The 19,876-nt window shown below is 41.5% G+C and overlaps 1 protein-coding gene across 1 annotated transcript; it reads right to left on the reverse strand.

Moving 5' to 3' along the window:
• Positions 1-1,929: 1,929 nt before the first annotated feature.
• cers4a (ceramide synthase 4a) lies at positions 1,930-18,306 on the reverse strand. Its single transcript, XM_039003101.1, has 10 exons — positions 18,035-18,306; positions 13,823-13,940; positions 10,669-10,787; positions 10,498-10,555; positions 10,334-10,384; positions 8,574-8,666; positions 7,750-7,878; positions 6,592-6,698; positions 6,123-6,279; positions 1,930-2,168 (listed from the first exon to the last, which is right to left on the reverse strand). The coding sequence occupies exons 1-10, from the start codon at positions 18,304-18,306 to the stop codon at positions 1,974-1,976; spliced, it is 1,299 nt and encodes a 432-aa protein (XP_038859029.1). The 3' UTR covers positions 1,930-1,973.
• Between the last annotated feature and the right edge of the window lie 1,570 nt (positions 18,307-19,876).

A 19,876-nucleotide genomic window follows, 5' to 3' on the forward strand; every position in this document is an offset into this window, starting at 1 on the left:
GAATAATAGGGAAGACATCAAAACTATGAAATAACACATATGGAACCATGTAGTAACCAAAAACAGCATTAAACAAATCAATATATATTTAATATTTTAGATTCTTCAAAGTAGCCACCCTTTGCCTTGATGACAGCTTTGCACACTCTTGGCATTCTCTCAACCAGCTTCATGAGGTGGTCACCTGAAATGCCTTTCAATTAACAGGTGTGCCTTGTTAAAATTGTATTTGTGGAATTTCTTTCCTTCTTAATGCGTTTGAGCCAATCAGTTGTGTTGTGACAAGATAGGGGTGGTATACAGAAGATAGCCCTATTTGGTAAAGACCAAGTCTATATTATGGCAAGAACAGCTCAAATAAACAAAGAGAAACGACAGTCCATCATTACTTTAAGACATGAAGGTCAGTTAAACCGGAAAATGTGCAGTCGCAAAAACCATCAAGAGCTATGATGAAACTGGCTCTCATGAGGACCGCCACAGGAAAGGAAGACCCAGAATTACCTCTGCTGCAGAGGATACGTTCATTAGAGTTAACTGCACCTCAGATTGCAGCCCAAATAAATGCTTCACAGAGTTCAAGTAACAGACACATCTCAACATCAACTGTTCAGAGGAGACTATGTGAATCAGGCCTTCATGGTCGAATTGATGCAAAGAAACCACTACTAAAGGACATCAATAAGAAGAAGAGACTTGCTTGGGCCAAGAAACACAAGCATTGGACATTAGACCAGTGGAAATCTGCCCTTTGGTCTGATGAGTCCAAATTTGCGATTTTTGGTTCCAACCGCCTTGTCTTTGTGAGATGCAGAGTAGGTGAACAGATGATCTCCGCATGTATGGTTCCCACCGTGAAGCAAGGAGGAGGAGGTGTAATGGTGTGGGGCTGTTTTGTTCGTGACACTGTCAGTGAATTATTTAGAATTCAAGGCACACTTAACCAGCACGGCTACCACAGCATTCTGCAGCGATACACCATCCCATCTGGTTTGCGCTTAGTGAGACTATCATTTGTTTTTCAACCTAAAATACATCTTCAGGCTATTTGACCAAGAAGGAGAGTGATGGTGTGCTGCATCAGATGACCTGGCCTCCACAATCACCCAACCTCAACCCAATTGAGATGGTTCGGGATGAGTTGGACCGCAGAGTGAAGGAAAAGCAGCCAACAAGTGCTCAGCATATGTGGGAAGTCCTTCAAGACTGTTGGAAAAGCATTCCTCATGAAGCTGGTTGAGAGAATGCCAAGAGTGTTCAAAGCTGTCATCAAGGCAAAGGGTGGCTAGTTTGAAGAATCAAAAATTTAAAATATTTTTTTTTGGTTACTACATGATTCCATATGTATTATTTCATAGTTTTGATGTCTTCACTATCATTCTACAATGTAGAAAATAGTCAAAACAACAACAAAAACTTATATAGGTGTGTCCAAACTTTTGACTGGTACTGTTTGTATATATTCAGATCATTTTTAATTAAAAAAATAAAATAAAATGTTTATTTTTTTTCTGGATTATGTGTGTATTGTTTTTTGTATTGCTAGGTATTACTGCACTGTTGCAGCTAGAAACACAAGCATTTCGCTGCACCTGCCATAACATCTGCTAATTGGTGTACGCAACCAATAAACTTGGATTTGATTTTAGTTCATGTCTTTAACTATTTCCACACAATCCAAACAAAAACAAATCAATTCTAAATATAAAATCTAGAAAAACATACTTCATCTTAAAGTAAACTTAAAGTAAAACCAGTGTTGTTCTTGTTTGACCAGACCATTATTTTGACAGCGCAGTGAACAGTTATGTACTCCAAACGTAGTGAAGTATTATCTGAAACCATTCATAAAATCATAAATGGACCCCATTGGTAATATGTAAGCCATATAAATTAATTATATCTTACCAGCATATACTGTGGAAGGAGAGGAAAACATTCTAAGTTTAACCTAGTGCGAAAAGAGAGTGGTACTATCTGGCTTTGGGTAGTCTGCTGTTCATATTTCTCTGGTTGGTCAGGTTGTTCAGGACACAATTGTTGGCAAGCGAAGCCAATTTGGAATTGAGTGCACCCTTTCTTTGCTCCCAGCTAGTCTCCTCTTCCTCCTCTGCCTCCTCTTCCTCCTCTGGCTCGCTTTCTTCATCGCTGCGCTCGTCTTTCTCCACCTACAGCATAAAGATACATGTAAGTGACCGTTTAAGGCTGCAGAAGAAATCAACAAACGGAACATAACCAGATGGTATAGCACAGAATGTATTGATAATGCCAATACATCTTACAAACACTTATGCCTTAAAGGCAGTCCCCTGTGATACTTCCAAGGTGTACAATGAAAGAAATGGACAGTACACCATAATCATCTTCAATGACGAATGTATTCTTTGTACGGACGTGTTTTGGCCGCAGTTGAACGAAAGCACGTCTATTCAAAGAATAAATGAATCATTGAAACATATTTATGGTGCACTGTCCATGTATTTCATTGTGGGCTTTCCTAAGATGATTCATCGCCCAACTACTTCTGACAAATAATACGAGTGAGCATGTGATCTACTTTTCTACTGTATCATGGCATCCGATTAAATCACTATTAATAAGTGTTAAGGATACAGGTATCCTGTGAGTGTATCCTGTGTGTGTGTGTATTTCTTTTCTCTCCTTCTCCCCTCACAGGTGGCAATAATCATTCCCCAATCAGTCACCAATCAGTCACCAATCAGAAGACACACCTCCTCCTGTTTCCATTACCAAATCACAACCCCTTTCCCTTGGTTTAAAAACCCATTCAGTTGTTATCTCTGGAGCTCAATCTCTCTGTCATGCAATCTCTCTGTAGGTCTCTTGTTTGTGCAACTACATGTCACTTTGTCCGTTACCCTGTGAGTATTGTTTTTTTTATGGTGTTTGACTGTTTGTTTGATGGTGGGAAAAGGGGGTACCAAGACAAGTCGCCCATGAGCATACACTACCCGTAGGAATACTTTGTCTAAGAACACTAGTTAGAACTGGGCGGACCACCCACTGTATTTTTGCTTAGTTAGTTGTATTGAAGTAGGCTAGTCTAGTTTAGTGGTGTTTTTGGATATTTGTTTCTTTCCTTGGGTCCAGCTCAGCCCCTTTTCCTGCCCCCCTTTTTCTGTGTGTTTACCAAATAAACCATGAGTGTTTGACGGTAATTTAGTTGTCTGTGGTTTTTCGTTCTCACTGTTACGTTTTCACTATTATACTTTGCATGAGTTATGTTACAGGTCTCGTTACCATCCCCCCATAGACTGTCGGGCCAAAGGGATTCGTAACATAAGTGGGGGCTTGTCTGGGATTTTGTCATTACTGACACCCATGCTGCTCGTGCAGATTGTTCTAGTGGTATAGTTCAGTGTTGAGCGTCATAGCTGATGTAGCATTAGTGTTTGCTATTTGTTGGCTCTTGTGTGGTAGTTCAAGATGGCTACTTTTGATTTGAAATCCTTTTTGGATAACACTTCATGGGAGGTTTTTGACAAATGTCAAAAGTTGATTTACAGACCTTGGCTGACCATTATTTTGTATCGATTCCGCAGAGTGTAGTTAAGGCGGAGGTTAAACAGCTAGTGTTAAATGTTTTGTTGGAAGAGCAGGTGCTTGTATTACCGCTGCCTGAGTCTACTACCCCTGTAGGGGATGTTGCTGCTCCTCTAAGCCCGTCGGTGTCTGAGGGCGAGGCTAGAACTCCAGCCACATTGCCCCGTTTTGATCCACTCTCCCCACAGTCAACCGGTGATGCCAGGAGGGATGTCCGTTCAATACAGTTCCAACTGGAGGTGGAAGAGAGAGCCCAAATTAGGCGGGAGACTCTTGGAGATGTGTAAAATGGAGGCAGAAAAAGAAAGAGACCAGCGGCAGATGGAGTACAAAATGTGCCAGATGGGACTGGAGGCAGAGACAGCGAGGCTGGCCTTCGTTCCTGCTGTGACTGTTAGTGAGGCGTCCTCACCAACTGGAGCTTCCAACACTTTTGACATTAGTAGGCATATTGCCTTGGTACCTTTGTTCAGAGAGTCAGAGGTTGACTCCTATTTTTGTGTTTTTGAACGTATAGCCGTAGCATTGAAATGGCCTGAAGAGGTATGGTGCCTATTACTTCAGTGTAAATTAACTGGTAAAGCCCAAGAGGTTTTGTCAGTGCTACCTCTTGAAGACAGTTTGAATTATGAAGTGGTCAAAGCTACTGTTCTTTGCGCCTATGAGCTTGTGCCGGAGGCATACCGACAGAGATTTAGGTCTCATAGAAAGTCTTCTAGTAAGACTTATGTGGAATTTGCTAGAGACAAGGGATATCTGTTTGATAAATGGCATGCTGCTAGCAAGGTAACTGATTTCAACTCTCTCCGGGAGTTAATCTTGTTGGAAGAGTTTAAAAATTGCTTACCCGAACGGATTGTAGTTTACCTAAACGAACAGAAAGTATCCTCCCTGTCAGAGGCGTCTGTGTTGGCAGACGAGTTTGTGTTGACGCACAAGAGCGTGTTTTCGGCTCATACTGAGAGTAGAGCCACTGAATTGCCTACTTTTAGTCCTAGTCGGCCAGCAGTAGTATATCAAGCACGCCAGAAAAATGAGCGTCTCTGTTTCTATTGTCATAAGGTGGGACATATGATTGCTTCCTGCTAAAACGCAAACGAGGGTTGCCTCTTCGTGCCAAGCCGCCAACAGGTGTTGGTCTAATTCGCACGGTTGTGAGGTCTGAAACGAAACAGGTGCCTCAGGGTAAATGTAGTTTGAAAGTCTCAGTCCCCGACGGCGGTTATGAACCGTTCATTTTCAAGGGGTTTGTGTCCCTAGCGAATGACGAAGCGTCTCAGCTTCCGGTTAAAATCCTTAGAGATACTGGTGCGGCGCAGTCGTTTAAATTGTCTGATGTGTTGCCCTTATCCGACGATACATACTGTGGTTCCAGTGTGTTTGTTCAGGGTATTGAAATGGGTTTTGTGCCGTTGCACTTTGTGAAAGTACACTGAGTTAATAAGTGGAATATTCAGTGTGGGGGTACGTTCTATGTTGCCAGTAAAAGGTGTGACCTTTATAGTGGGTAACGATATTGCCGGAGGAAAGGTAGTACCCGTATTGGAAGTATTGGATAAAAGTGACCACTCTATCTCCAATGAGCTGGCACAGAGTTATCCACATGTGTTCCCCGCTTGTGCTGTCACTCGTGCTCAGGCACGACAAGTGGGTGACGTGATAGATTTGTCAAACACTGTTCTGTTCAAAGAGGTTGATCAAGAGGATGGGTTGTGCGCTACCTCTGGGAAGCTGATCACCTCTGACAAACAGCCCAGGGAAGAATCGAAGTATGTTGAACTTATTGCTGATGCAATACAGTTACCAGTCACTCGTGAGCAGCTGATTGCTAACCAAAAGGTTGACAACAAGCTTGCTAAATGTTTTTCTAGTGCTGTCTCATTGGAAGAGGTAAAGAAGAAGAACGTGGCTTACTTCATTGATGGTAATCTCCTCATGTGTAAATGGACATCCCATGTTGACGCGGGCGGAAACTGGAATGCTGTTTACCAAATAGTGATTCCTACAGCCTTTTGACAAAACGTGTTATCCCTTGCTCATGATCACCAGTGGTCTGGTCATTTAGGAATTACCAAAACTTATGATCGGACCCTTCGACATTTCTTTTGGCCAGGTTTAAAACAAGATGTGGCTCAGTTCTGTCAGACATGCCACACGTCAGATAACAGGAAAACCAAATCAGGTTATTCCTCCCGCTCCTCTGTCCAATACCTGTCATAGGTGAACCATTTGAACATGTGGTGGTTGATTGTGTTGGACCGTTACCGAAGACAAAATCGGGTAACCAGTTTCTGTTAACAATTATGTGTATGGCAACAAGATACCCTGAGGCCATTCCTCTGAGAAGTATTACAGCTCCGGTAGTGAGTAAAGCCTTAATTAAATTCTTCACGCACCCTTAGGGTGCGCTTGAACGATGGCATCAGACACTGAAGTCTATGCTACGTAAATATTGTTTGGAATCTGAGAAAGATTGGGATGAGGGAGTTCCTCTAGTTTTGTTTGCTGCTTGTGAAACTGTAAGGTAGTAAGGCAGATAATGACTTTAGTCTACTGACCTTGCCCATAAAGACAAACTTGTAGACCATGCGAAGGATCAGCCAGGCCCAGAAGATGTGCAGAGCTTGCAGCACCAACAGCAGGGCATTGAAGAAGTAGTAGCCAAAGAAAGGCTGGAAGAAATCCAAGGACAAAACCAGGGTGGAGTGGACTATTCTGAAGGGGCATAGAAAACTGGAAATTAATCCAACCTCAACCCTTGCATTTTTAACATTCTCTAATTGATACTTCTGAACACATTCCCTTAACTGATTTATAGTACACACTATGTGCTATGTTCTGACTTGAGATGTGCGTCCATCGGATGTATTGGAATATTTGCATGTAGGCCTACATTTGAGTTACAAGTGTAAACTGTCAGAAAAGGATAGACCCTGAGTAATCTTATTACTACTTTTATTATAATTGACCTTTGTAATACACTCCTAATAAATTGTCAAATGACTGTGAGAAAGCCTCCAGTCTCACCTGCCAGGGAAGACCACTAGTCGTGTTAGCAGGAAGACCAGGGCGAAGATGACAAACAGTGTGTCACATGTCTTCCTCCAGCCAGCGTAGTTGAACATCTTGGCAGACTGTAAGTGAAATATAATAATACTCCTTTCACAGTTGGCCTTATTCACGACCCTCATGAGGCACTAGTAATGATACAGTTATGTGTTACCAGCTGGGTTGACCAATATAGCACAGTGGCTGCACAAATGATAGCATACAGTAATGCTGTTCTCCAACATATTGTATGATCTCCCAGTCCATACTCGCTGATGGAGTGGTTTTCTCGAGCACACACTGACAACCAATGTCCCCTTCTGACTCAATGTCTCCCATTGACTGCTTCTAAAGGAAGCATTATGTCACGCCTGGATCCTGACATGACAAGCCATACAGATTTCATCAGGTCCAAGATGATGGAGACAATGATTATTGTGAGATAACATCAGGGCAATACTACACTGCTTTACTGAGGTCATTTAAACACATCTTTAGGAATACATGTGATAATAGGAGTTCTATTTCAGAGCGGAAAGTCTCTTGGGAGAGTTAAGAGAAGTTCACCCCGAAGACATGTTTTCCTTTTACCACATAAAATTGCTAAAAATATAACCATATGTGTTTGATCGCTATGAACCTACAGATGCAGTATCTTCATTTGGAAATGAAAACTTGTAGAGTATTTGAGAGTATAAAAAAATTCTACTTTGAAATTTCAGACTTGATTTGCCCTATGGAAAAATGTACCAACACTTACAAAAAAAGTATATTAATTATAATCCACATCATAATCCACATTTCCTGATGATGCAGGATAATTTTCCTACTGTAGCAAATTGGCTCAAATTAAGATCCTACATCTGTATGAACAAAATAGTGTGATTTGCGGTCATAATAAGATTAAGTTATGTTAATAAACAATCCCTGTATTCAAATCAAGCTTACAGTGACCTACATGTAAACAAAGAACCTTGCTTAAATAACCACACAACCCATCAAAACAGTCTGTGGGGAAAATGGTAGTGCCAAATTAGCTTGACCACATGCATTTATGATAAGAGATATCATTCCCCCTTTAGTTCCCTGTGTCTGTATGATTTGTGTGTGACTTGTAAACTGAGACTGAGCTCCTACCTCCAGGAGGAAGTCTGAAGAATCATGGACTAGTATCACCAGTGTGCCAACGCGCACATAATTGGCACAGTACGAGAAACCGATGAGCAAAATGGTAGCGACGTGGTGGATGATCTGTTCCTTGAAATCCTGAAAACACACACAAACCACACAGCTATAGAGGATATACTATAACCTGAGCTTCAGCAGTTCTGCACTTCTGGTGCCGTAAATCACTCATCTTTCTCCTGTATGAGTGATTTATCAATGGTACAAAATTTTTAAAAAGTTGCTTAAGAACTGTACAAATCAGATATACGTGACAACATCTGTGAACCCCTCCTGCTTGTGTCTGCTGGTTATCTGTATAGCAGTTTATCTTTACAGGGTGTTCCTGATGAGTTTCAGAGTAGAGGTTGACTGTTTTTCAGATTATGGACAGAGAGCTGAGTCAGACCAAAGCAGGCCAGGAGGGGTTGGTCCCCATGAGGGGAGGGAATAGCAGGAGAGGATGAGGAGAGAAGGGGGGGGGGCAGGTAATTTGGGTCCTGAGGGGCTGGACTTGTTTCTAATTACTAAACCTCATTGGACATCGTCCAGATACATAGTTATCCTTGAAAACATCAACCACCTCTGTGGGCAGTTCCTGTAGGGAAACATGACTATAAAAATGACATGAACGTTTCAGTAAAACAAGCTGGGAATCTGCTGTGAACACTAACTGTAATCTGGAAGGGAAAGTAATGATTTTTTTCAGTGAAAGCTGATGCTGTTCTGTGGATTGGACTGAGTCACTGTGAATGGAGACAGGAGCGTGCGTGCGTGCAGACAGGAGTGACACATACCTTCCGCTTCACATCCACAGTGACACAGAGCAGCAGGGACCAATAGAAACCCAGTTCAGTGATGTAATACCAGTAGTGAGCCTCAGCGACAGGCTGCAGGGACAGAGAGAAACAAAACAAACACCAGGGGGGTTGAAGGTGACCGAGCATGACTCCGGGGGGTGCATCCCAATAGTCTAAAGTGACTTCCTTTAATTTCCTCCTCACCTTTATCTGCACCGATCTGACATAAAAGTAAAGTTGAAGGCTTTATGGGAACGGAAGTCTACATGGGGGGATTTGCTTTCACCTGTGCGGTTCTCACACAAGCGTAGATGACACAGGAGGTTGGTGGCATCTTAATTGGCTAAGCAGTAATGGCTGGACTGGAATGACTGGAATGGTAGCAAAAACATCCAACACATGGTTTCCAGGTGTTTGATGCCATTCAATTTGCTCCGTTCCAGGCATTATGAGCCTTCCTCCCCTCAGCAGCCTCCACTGGTAGATGACAAAAGAAAGGAAACCAGGGAGAGGAAGGAGGCCTTTTGAGACTAGTGAGACACAGCCCAGGTAGGAAGGAGTTAATGTGTGGACTGACTGTGACTCCATCCCCCACCTGTGCACTGGGAGAGATCAGTCAGTCAGGGGAGTTTACCAAGGAGGCCTTTTCCCAGCAGCAGCAGATAGACACCCAGCCCACTGCCAGGCCTGAGAGTCCACACAGCTGAGCATTTACAACAGGGAGCTCTATGTTTGGGGGATAACCCTTCACTGAAATGGAGAAACTCAGGATTCCACACATAGTGAAGCACAGGCTTTGAAACAACGCACCCCTGGGGCGGGCCAGTAACCAAAAGGTCGCTGGTTTGAATCACAGAACCGACTAGGCAAAAACCTGTCTGTGCCTTTGAGCAAGGAACTTAACCCTAATTGTTCCTGTAAGTCACTCTGGATAAGACTGTCTGCTAAATGACAAAAATGTACATTGCTAATTGCTGCTTTGTTTATTAAACCCCCTCATATTCTCAACCAAAGCTTTAAAGTGGAAGCTTTGAAACCCCCTTTAGCAAGCGTTCCCCCACGCTTCCACAGTCAAAGTTTAACATTAAAATCAGAGCGGATGTGTACATGTATAGAAAGAGGTGATAAATCAAAATGGCCGTGAAGTGACCCAAACATCCACCACCAAACAGTACTCTCCAAGACTCCATAGACAATAGAGGGAAGTTTACTGAGCCATTTAACCCCTAGAAATCCCACCCTCCCTCTCTGCAAGGCACCGAACACAGCCTGGCTTCAACAAAGGGAAGGGCAACAGCATTAGGGAGTTACAGTGCCATGATAGGTTTAAGTGTAGAAAGAGATGCTGTGTCATTTGTACTTGTAGTGTTTTCTGTTTCAGGTCATCCCTTTTAGGGAAGGAGGAGGAGAGGTTAAGTCCCCTGTAGGAATGTCATAACTCTTATCTGGAAGGGCGTTGTTCAATTCCTCCAGACATAGCTGTCAATAGCGGTGCAGCACAGCAGAAAGAGAATGTTTCCTGAGATTGTCCAAAGCAGTGTTTTCCAGATTCCCAAATCGTGTTTTGGGACTCGAGACTCAATGGTGTGGGATGCGGCTTATTGTGGCTATACAGTAGATTGGGTTGTCACTAGAAACATTGGATGTATTTACTTAGTGGGTGACAGGACAATCCCATAGGCTTTTGATGAGTGACAGGACAAACATGTTTGGAAACCACTGGTCAACTGAAAGTTAAAGTGAACTGTTCTACTCACTTGTTTGGGGTAGCCCTGCCAGCACTCTCTGTGGTCCCAGAACCAGGGGGTCTGAGGGACAGAACAAATAGTCACAGTGAGGGCCTCTTAGTAGTAGTAGTACAAGAAGCAGTAGCACTGTTTAGGGTAAAGGTAGCCAAAGTGAATGTGCTTAATATACTCACATCAATCAGGGAGGCAAACGCTGCTACAAATGCAATGAGGTAGAAAACGAACCTCCAACTGCCAAAACAAAATATTTGTCATAAGATAACTTAATATGCTTTCTATGAACTATACATTGAAATGAAATGGATCACATGAATACATAGAACTCTGAATGAGAGCTGACTCACGAGGCTTCACAGAACTTCTTGGTGTTGCTCGGCCTGTCTTGGTTACGGCGTTGGCGGAACCACGTTTCTATCTGGCGCTGACTGAGACCACAATGCTTCCCCAGGCCCAGGACCTCACTCTGAACACAGACAGGACCAAATCACCTCAGAGAGAGAAGCTCCGCTGTTCCTTTCCTAAGAAGACCCTCAGCATATCTTTCATATACAGATTTGTCAGGGAGATAGCCCATTACCTTCTTCAGCACCTTAAATGATCTCAATAGGTGTTTTATCATAGCTTCATTAGAGCAGAATTCCAATATTTTTTGTATGTAAAAAAATGATGATTTTTAAAATGACAAATATGTTAAATCCCTCCATTTGGCTTCCCCTGATCCCTGCTCTGTGCAAGCTATACCCTCTACCCTCTGCTCCTCCCTGCCTGTCACGCCCTGACCTTAGAGATCCTTTTTATGTCTCTATTTTGGTTTGGTCAGGGTGTGAGTTGGGGTGGGTATTCGATGTTCTATTATTTGTATTTCTATGTTTTGGCCGGGTATGGTTCTCAATCAGGGACAGCTGTCTATCGTTGTCTCTGATTGAGAACCATACTTAGGTAGCCCTTTTTCCCACCTGTCTTTGTGGGAAGTTTACTTTGTTTATGGCACATAGCCTTTAGCTTCACGGTTTGTTTTGTAGTGTTTATTGTTTTGTTCTGTGTTTTTTCATATAAAAAGAAAATGCTCACCACGCTGCGCCTTGGTCTACTTCAGTCGATGGCCGTGACACTGCCCACATAAAAAAATACTACAGTTTAATATAGAATACTAAAGTACTTACTGTGAAATTCTAAAGTAAACTGTAGTATATTGTAGAATACTATACTACACACTGTGGGGGCAGCAGGTAGCTTAGCAGTTAAGAGCGTTGGGCCAGTAAACTAAAAGTCCCTGGTTCAAATCCCTGAGCTGGCAAGGTGTAAAAATCTGCCGTTTTGCAGTTGAGCAAGGCAGTTAACCCCTAACAACAACTGATCCCTGGGCGCCGATGACGTGGATGTCGATAAGGCAGCACCCCGCACCTCTCTGATTGGGGTTAAATGAGGAAGACACATTTCGGTTGAATGCATTCAGTTGTGCAACTGACTAGGTATCCCCTTTCCTCTTTCGCTAGTATCCCTCAATCATGTGTAGTGCTTACTATAGAATGTTGTAGAATACTACAGTATTATCTGCAAAAAGAACACTGCACTGTCAGTAATGTCCGCAAAAACACTACAGTCTGCAAAAACACTACACTTTTTTTTTTACTAGAGTAAATACTACAGTATTTCATTTGCATATACCCTGCTCATTCCCCATACCACATTTTGTGCCACCCATAAGTGAGAAATCTACATGCCAAGTATAGACCATATTGTGTTCCCTACAGGTCATAGAAAAGCACAGAAGCGCTGAACTATTGGTTCAGATCCCAGTCCTACAGGTTATGCAAAATGTGATCTTTTGTATTTCTCCAGTAGGTTTCCTGAAAGAGAAAGCCTCCATTTCTATGTCAAAGATAATACAAATTTAAAAAACACTCTAGTAAATACTACAGTATACTACAGTTTGCACAAACCCTACATGAATTACTAAAGTGTATACTACAGTTTCCTTTTAGTACAGTATTTATACTATAGTTAACTGTAAATACTACAGTAAACACACTTTAGTCTGCAAAAATACTACAGTGAATACTACAGTAAATTCAGCAAAAACACTAGTGAATATTACAGTATTTATAGTATAGTATTTTTTCATGTGGGTGGCACTTTACACCACCTTAGGCTCATACTTCTACTGTACTGTAGAATGGCTCTTGTGTGGGGAGATACCTAATTACTCTAGAGGGCTCCTAGTATTAGTAGGTGTATATCACTCCTGAGTAACGGCAGAACACAGAGACAGACAAAATGCTCACCTAAACCTTGTTTGGAACTGATTTGATTTTATCATCGTGACATACCAATGAGGTGGTTACACAATATGGGTGTGGCTAGTGCAGTCCTGGTGATTGTATATGTTGAGAGCATTAACCTTCACTGAAAATTCAGGGAACGTCTATAGGGAGCCCATGCGCTTCATGAAAATGTGAGGTTTACAAATGAGGCAGGAAGACGTTCTAACACAGAGACTGACAGCCAGGTAATACTTCACCAACAACATAACCTGTTTCAACAATAGACAGAAGACAATGTCTAAATGCACAGAGAGAATAGGATTTGTGTATATCCATATACTATGGTATTTCTACTATCAGAGATTTGTACTTGTAAACGAGGAGACACATGCCTCAGCAAATGTACAGTCCAACATGTCAACATTTGCAAATTCTGCCTTGTTACTCCTAACGAGTAAAAAGGTGGAACATTTCCATGTGAACAGAGCCAAGCTATAAAATATGACCTGTACCTACCTGACTGACAAGGAAGGGATGGGCCACTAGAACAATGCCTTCCAAAGCATTTAAGGGTTTTACCCAAGGAAGTACTCTATTATTTATCCTATTCCACCAAATATACCTGGCTAATAAACAACTATCTTGTCATTTCCTGGTGTACTACAACCCACAATAGTAGACCCTAAACCCAACCCTAACCTAATACCCCTAAACGAGTTCCACATAACGGTTTCCTATTATAGCAGAAACTACTTTAACTTCAACCTGATCCCCATTCACCCAGTAAACCATATAATTACAACTCAACCTTTATGCACCAATGCTCTAATTCTACTTGAGGGCTATACTCAAGCAATAGAGTTTCTATTTCTAAACTGGTTACCAATGTAATTAGCGTAGTAAAAATACATGTTTTGTCATACACATGGTATACAGTCTGATATACCACGGCTTTCAGCCAATCAGCATTCAGGGCTCGAACCACCCAGTTTATAATTCTACTTGAGGGCTATACTCATGAAGCAATATAGATTCTCCAGGGGAGAAATTGTGTCTTATCTCATGAGTACTAGCTGCAATATTTGTAATGCTATGTGTAGAGGCTTGTATAAGATCTTTGCTAAAAACATACTCCTTATCAATTTCAGAATCAATCATATATGTTTCTATAAATGAATATTCCATATCCCACTAACAGAGTGACCGAGATGGATGAAGGCGATTTATAACTGACCTGTGAGGGTTGCTGTTTGTTCTGTTTGTAAAATGTCTCCAGCTTTGGGACAGGCAGGGCTCGAACCCGCACCCTGTCTCTCACCCCCAGCTGTCTGCTTAGTGGCATGGCTATGACCCTGTAGAGAAGACAGACAGAAAATAGAGTTCTGCAGTAGTTCAATGCAAAGGCAAATGTCAGTTACACCCTATTTTCCATATGTCACACTGCTTTTGACCAAAGCTGCAGTATTTTGGTCAAAGGAAGTGCACTGGGCACTATTGGTGAATAGCTTAAGACCGGGTGTTTTGCGTACTACAAAAAACTCCAGGTCCTAGTTATATTATAGCCTATAACAGGCCCCAGAGTTTTCATTGCGTATGTCAGGTGGGGTGAAAAACAGTCAGGTGGTTAGGAAAAATTCCTGGAATAGAATATCACTTAAGGCATAACCATTATCTCCTCAACAACAAAGAGCAAAAACACGAGAGCTCCTCATGTCACTCCATGTCAGTCTTCAACATAACATAACAAATGAACTGACAACCGCTGGAGCCTGTCCCATTCCCATACACTTAGTGTCACATTGGGCCAGACAACCTTTGTGCTAAATTGATACTACACCTCCAGGGACACTTGATCTATGTTTGTGTGTCTGAGTGAGAGGGTGTGCTTGTGTGTATACGCATGGGTGGGAAAGGGTACAGGTAAGAGTGTGTGTGTGCGTACCTGTGTGTGTATTTCTACAGTATGTGTGTACAATTTAAGTGTGTGAACCTTTACCTGAGAGATAATCATAGGTAAGTGGGCAGGCAGGGAGATCAGAAGTGATGGAAGTTCAGAGTAATTTAGCTCGGAGACTCCAGGGCTTTCCGGTTACAGGAACCCCAAAGGAAACACCTGCTGCTAATGAAGTCCCCACTGACGACTACTACTCGCATGTAAACAAACCCCTCCCTGCCCTGGCCCTGCGTATCTCACCTCATGAAACACGTACGCCTGCACGTGTGTGTTGTGACTGACACACAGCTCAGCCCTGCCCAGGTAGAGTACAGTACACCAATAAACCGTGAGGAAATAACTGATAAGGAAAAACATGCAAAAAATGAGTGTCCTATCGATCGCTCCATCAGACTTCTGTTCTTTCTGTCTCCATGCCTGAGCGCTCCACTTTACATTTCTGGCCTCTGCCTCCACATGGCTTCCAGCTCTAATGTAGTGTGCAGTACAAAAATCTACAACTAATGTCCACAGGTGCAATGTACAATAAATGCCATGAGGACAAGAAGAAAAACACCTGCACATTGTTAGAATGCTCCCATAGGTTTATTAGCAAATTTGACTGCAACGGATCTGTGTCAGGATTATAGAGCTTTTCTGCGTCAGGAGAAACTCCTGGCCCTATTTTTAATTGCCCATTAAAAAAGCTGGATAAACGCTCAAGTACATTTACTATAACAATGTTTTGACCCTATGATCGTCATCAGGTTTTAGAAACCGTTTTCTAAATCGTTGAAACGTTGTTACAATAATGTTGTTATAACACACCTGGGAACAGATCTCTATGTGCAGTGTTTTCCCGTTTTGCTCCCAATTGCTCTTAGCAAATTGTCTGACTTGCTGTCTAACTATGCTAAATCTGAGTTATTAATGTTTGGTGATCTTAACCTGGATTGGTTGATGCCCATATCAGATAAACTGAAAGATATTTGTACTGAGCTACATTTAAATTAACTGATAACAAAACCCACCCCAATTTAAAACCCACATTTTTGGGAGGGATATGATTCCGACAAACGCCCCCTCATAAGTGTACAACCAATGGAATCTTTGCTAATGAGCTCAGTGACCATTGTCTCATTGCCTGCATTAGAGATAATAAACTACCTAAACTGTATCCGTGCTTTATTACAAAGTGACATTTTAGAACTTCAATGTGCAACATTTCATGTATGACCTTGGGTTAAAGGTTTCCGTTAGCCGGTAATAGCCACTTTTTGCAGATAGAAAAAATGTAAAGCTGATAAATAAAATTGGTGCCGGCCAATTGTCCGGGAGAGAAAAATAATCCCATTGTTAAATAATACATTTTAGCGTATGCATTGACTGAAATAACCGTTGATGTAGCACGAGAGCTGCTGATACAGCTCAAACAGCTGTTTGTTGCTGCTGGAGTAAAACATGTGGTTTAATAAGCCCAATCATTGTGCAACAATTATAAAGGCAATCGCATGTAAAAAAAAACAAAAAACAATGGCCACGAGAAATAAAAATCGTAGCTCTTTTTAATCAACTGGTAATTTAAACGCGCTTCCCATTCGCCATTCAAGTGCATAGGCAACAAGGTAGGCTTCAGTGCGTCACCCACCACTTTGCAACGAGCTGGATGCAGTATGCATTTTGAAAATATTGACTTAATTGTTTGAAACCTGAACCTTTTACTACATATTATGAGGCATGTCTTACCTTGCTTCAAAACCTAGCCAAAATCCAACCAAACATGCAGGCAATTCTTTTATAAAGACTTCCATATGCCATTCCATATGCCATTGAAACCAGTAGCCTATTTCTCTACAGGACCTGTATTTTCTCCTGTAGTAGGTCATGTAGTATTTACTGTAGTATACTGTACTATTTACAGTATACTATAGTATAATAATGTAGTAAAAAAAATGTACGATATTATAGTATTTACTGTAGTGTTTTTGCAGACTGTAGTATGCTGAAGTATTTACTGTAGTATTTTCTAAAGTGTTTCTGTTTTATTATCTTTGACATAGAAGTGTGTGTGTGTGTGTGTGTGTGTGTGTGTGTTGGGGGGGATAGGCAGGGTATATGCAAATAAAATACTGTAGTATTTACTAGAGTTGAATTATTATTTTTTCAGACTAGTGTTTGTGTGAACATTTCTGTAGTATTTACAATAGTGTTTTTTTGGTGGATAATACTGTAGTATTTATTATAGTATTCTATAGTATACTACAACATTCTATACTAAGTACTACACATGATTGAGGATTGGTACAGTGTGTAGTATAGTATTCTACAGTATACTACAGTTTACTACAGAATTCTATCATAAGTACTGTGGATTCGCTTTATCAGAGGTGAGAGGTTTAATACTCATCACCGCATCCTTTATCATAAGGTCGGCTAGACCGCTGTATATTCCATAATTTCTTCCTTTTTGTGTACAAAGCTCTACTGCACAAGCTTCCAAAATATCTCACTTCTCTGTTAAAGTATAATTATACGAGGCATCAAACCCACTCACAGGGTTGGTTAACTCTTGAGGTCCCTCGTGTCTCTACCAACCTACAGTAGGTAAACCAGCCTTGAGTTTGGAATAATTTACCATTCTCATTACATCTTGAATCCCTGGTGGCAATAGACCAGTTTAGAACGCTGATGAGGAATGAATTCACTGAAGTTTGCAAGTGTTTTGGTTGATTGTAATAATTTATTTGTGTTGGTGAAATGTAGTGTATCTCTTGTATCTTGTAGTTTCTTTGTTTTGCTGTTTTATTGAATGAATATGTTGATTTGGGAACTGTTTGTTTTCAGGGCACCATTGAAAATGAAACCCTGGTCTCAATTGGGCTCCCCTGAATAAATTTAAGTTAAGATGAGGAAGAATCGTATTTTTGATATCCAGCGGCTTCTGGGAAACCATCGAGTGCATATCATCCTCAGCGTCTGCTGTAACCCAACCCATGTCTATCTACTGTCCATCAGCCTGACAGACAGACACACCATCAGCTTTCTGCCACAGCCTGAGTTAATATGAACCTAACAGAAAGACATTTTACAGCCCCAGCAAAAGCTGACTACTCATCAGGCATGAAGTCTACTTGGAATACTTCCAAAGGGCAAAAGCCGACAGCAGACAGGGTCATAGTCACTAAACACAAAGTTAACGGAACAAAACGGGGATGTACTATCCAATAAGACAGGGGTTCCCAAACTTGTGCAGTTAATGCTCATTTTCTTGCAATTCTATAAATTTAGACATTTCTAATGTGTATTCATGTGATATTTGAATGAACACATTAATGACAAGTTATAAATAGCTCTAGCTATGAAATGACTAACATAACAAGAGGAAAACTGATGATGCACTACCCAATTTAGAAATCGCACCTTGTGTATTCTTCTCTTAAATATTTTAAGAATAAGTTGAAAGCTGGACTGAGTTCCTTTAAAAAAGGGGGGAGGACCCCCGCGCCCCCTCACCTCTCAAAGACGTAGCGCAGGACGATGAAGCCCAGAGCCAGCGGCAGGGTGTAGAAGAGGTCCCGAGGTAGAGGGTAGCGGTCCCCCTCGATCTCTATGTCCTTCCAGGTGACCCCCGGAGGCAGCCAGTACTCCTCCTTCCATAGCCATTGGTCCAGCAGTCCTTCCATCCTACAGAGGAGAGGGGAGGGTGAAAGGAGAGGATAATGTTTGAGAGCTCGATCCTCAGAAGTGTCTGTGCCTGCTGAAACATTGATGCTGCTATTATTCATATTTATGGAGAAGACAGCGGCTGGGAACCTCCAAATGAAATATGACAAGCTAAAGAGAGTGAACAAGACGGTATGTGTCCTTGATTCACACTTCACAGACAGAATCATAGTTAGAGCCAACATGAAGTCTGTGTGTGGCTTAAAGGGATAATTCATCAAAATTACAAAATTACACAGGTTTCATTACCCTGTATGACCAGGGCCATAGTCAGGGTCTGAGTTTTAGTGTGGTCTCCCCCCATCCAATACATTTTAAGAAAGTTGAAGCACATTTACCGTAAAACTTTTTTTTTTTAATTACCCTAGCCATTATCACATTCATTGCTGTAGCTTCATTCACCTTAGCCTATTAGCTATACAATTAGCCCCTACACATTAACTCAGGATCGGGATTAAAAACTATAATTGAAAAAGTATTTTATTAACAAAAAGTAAACAAGAAAGTTTGCTTAAGGTTCGTTTCACTTAAAAAAGTACAGGAAAGGGGAATTCAACACTTATTTCAGATTTGTCTGAAATCGTTTCTGTAGTAAGTAACAGTTACGATTAGCATTCCTGAAAATGTATTTTGTTGAAATATAATTTGATCTCTGAGAAATTAAGCTAATTGATTGCACCCAAAATGCCCATTTTAATTTATAGAATTCAGATAATATTCAATAAATATAGCACCCAACATTCGATTTGGACCAAACTTCTTTCTACCCATGAGTAAGACACGAAGGAATTCCCAAAAGAAATTCAAAAGCCACCCACGGATCCCCCGCACCCCATGCCATCCCACCCCAACAACCAGTATACAGTATCCGATCTCTATGTTTGACAAGTAGTATGACGCTGTGGCTTGTAAGTATTGCTTCTCCATACTATGTAATGTATTCCCTGTGAATCTGGAGATCGTTTTTTTCACCATTCAGAGAAATTAGCCATTGAAGTCGCTTGCATTATTTAACATAAAGTATTGTGAAAGTACCAGGTTTTGACCACTAGATACCACTGTTCCTGCTATACCGCCACACTCTTTTATCGATTTGCTGGTCTCTTGTGTTTATTAAATAGATCACAACATTTCCTTTGCAATTTTGGGTAGAAAACCAATAGATTTGGCTCATTATGAAAATAAATTGTGTGGTCATCCTCACAATTCAAGCCAGACCTCCATGAAAGAAATGCAGTTTGTCTCTAATGCTTCAACCCAACTCGCCTTGAATAGTCCAACAAGTGGCAGCTCTCTGAGAGGGTTATCCCTATGGTGCAATTCTCATATGAAGACTTTTCCTACAAATCCAAAACGTTAATGGAGAAATGGGCAAGGGACTAAAATGTTGTGCCGATCCTAATAGAACCCAATACATTTACATTTACATTTTAGTCATTTAGCAGACGCTCTTATCCAGAGCGACTTACAGTAGAGTGCATACATTTTATTACATTTTTTTTTTTACATTTCATTACATTTTACATACTGAGACAAGGATATCCCTACCGGCCAAACCCTCCCTAACCCAGACGACGCTATGCCAATTGTGCGTCGCCCCACGGACCTCCCGGTTGCGGCCGGCTGCGACAG

Source organism: Salvelinus namaycush, chromosome 10, assembly GCF_016432855.1.
Source record: "Salvelinus namaycush isolate Seneca chromosome 10, SaNama_1.0, whole genome shotgun sequence".
NCBI lineage: Eukaryota > Metazoa > Chordata > Actinopteri > Salmoniformes > Salmonidae > Salvelinus > Salvelinus namaycush.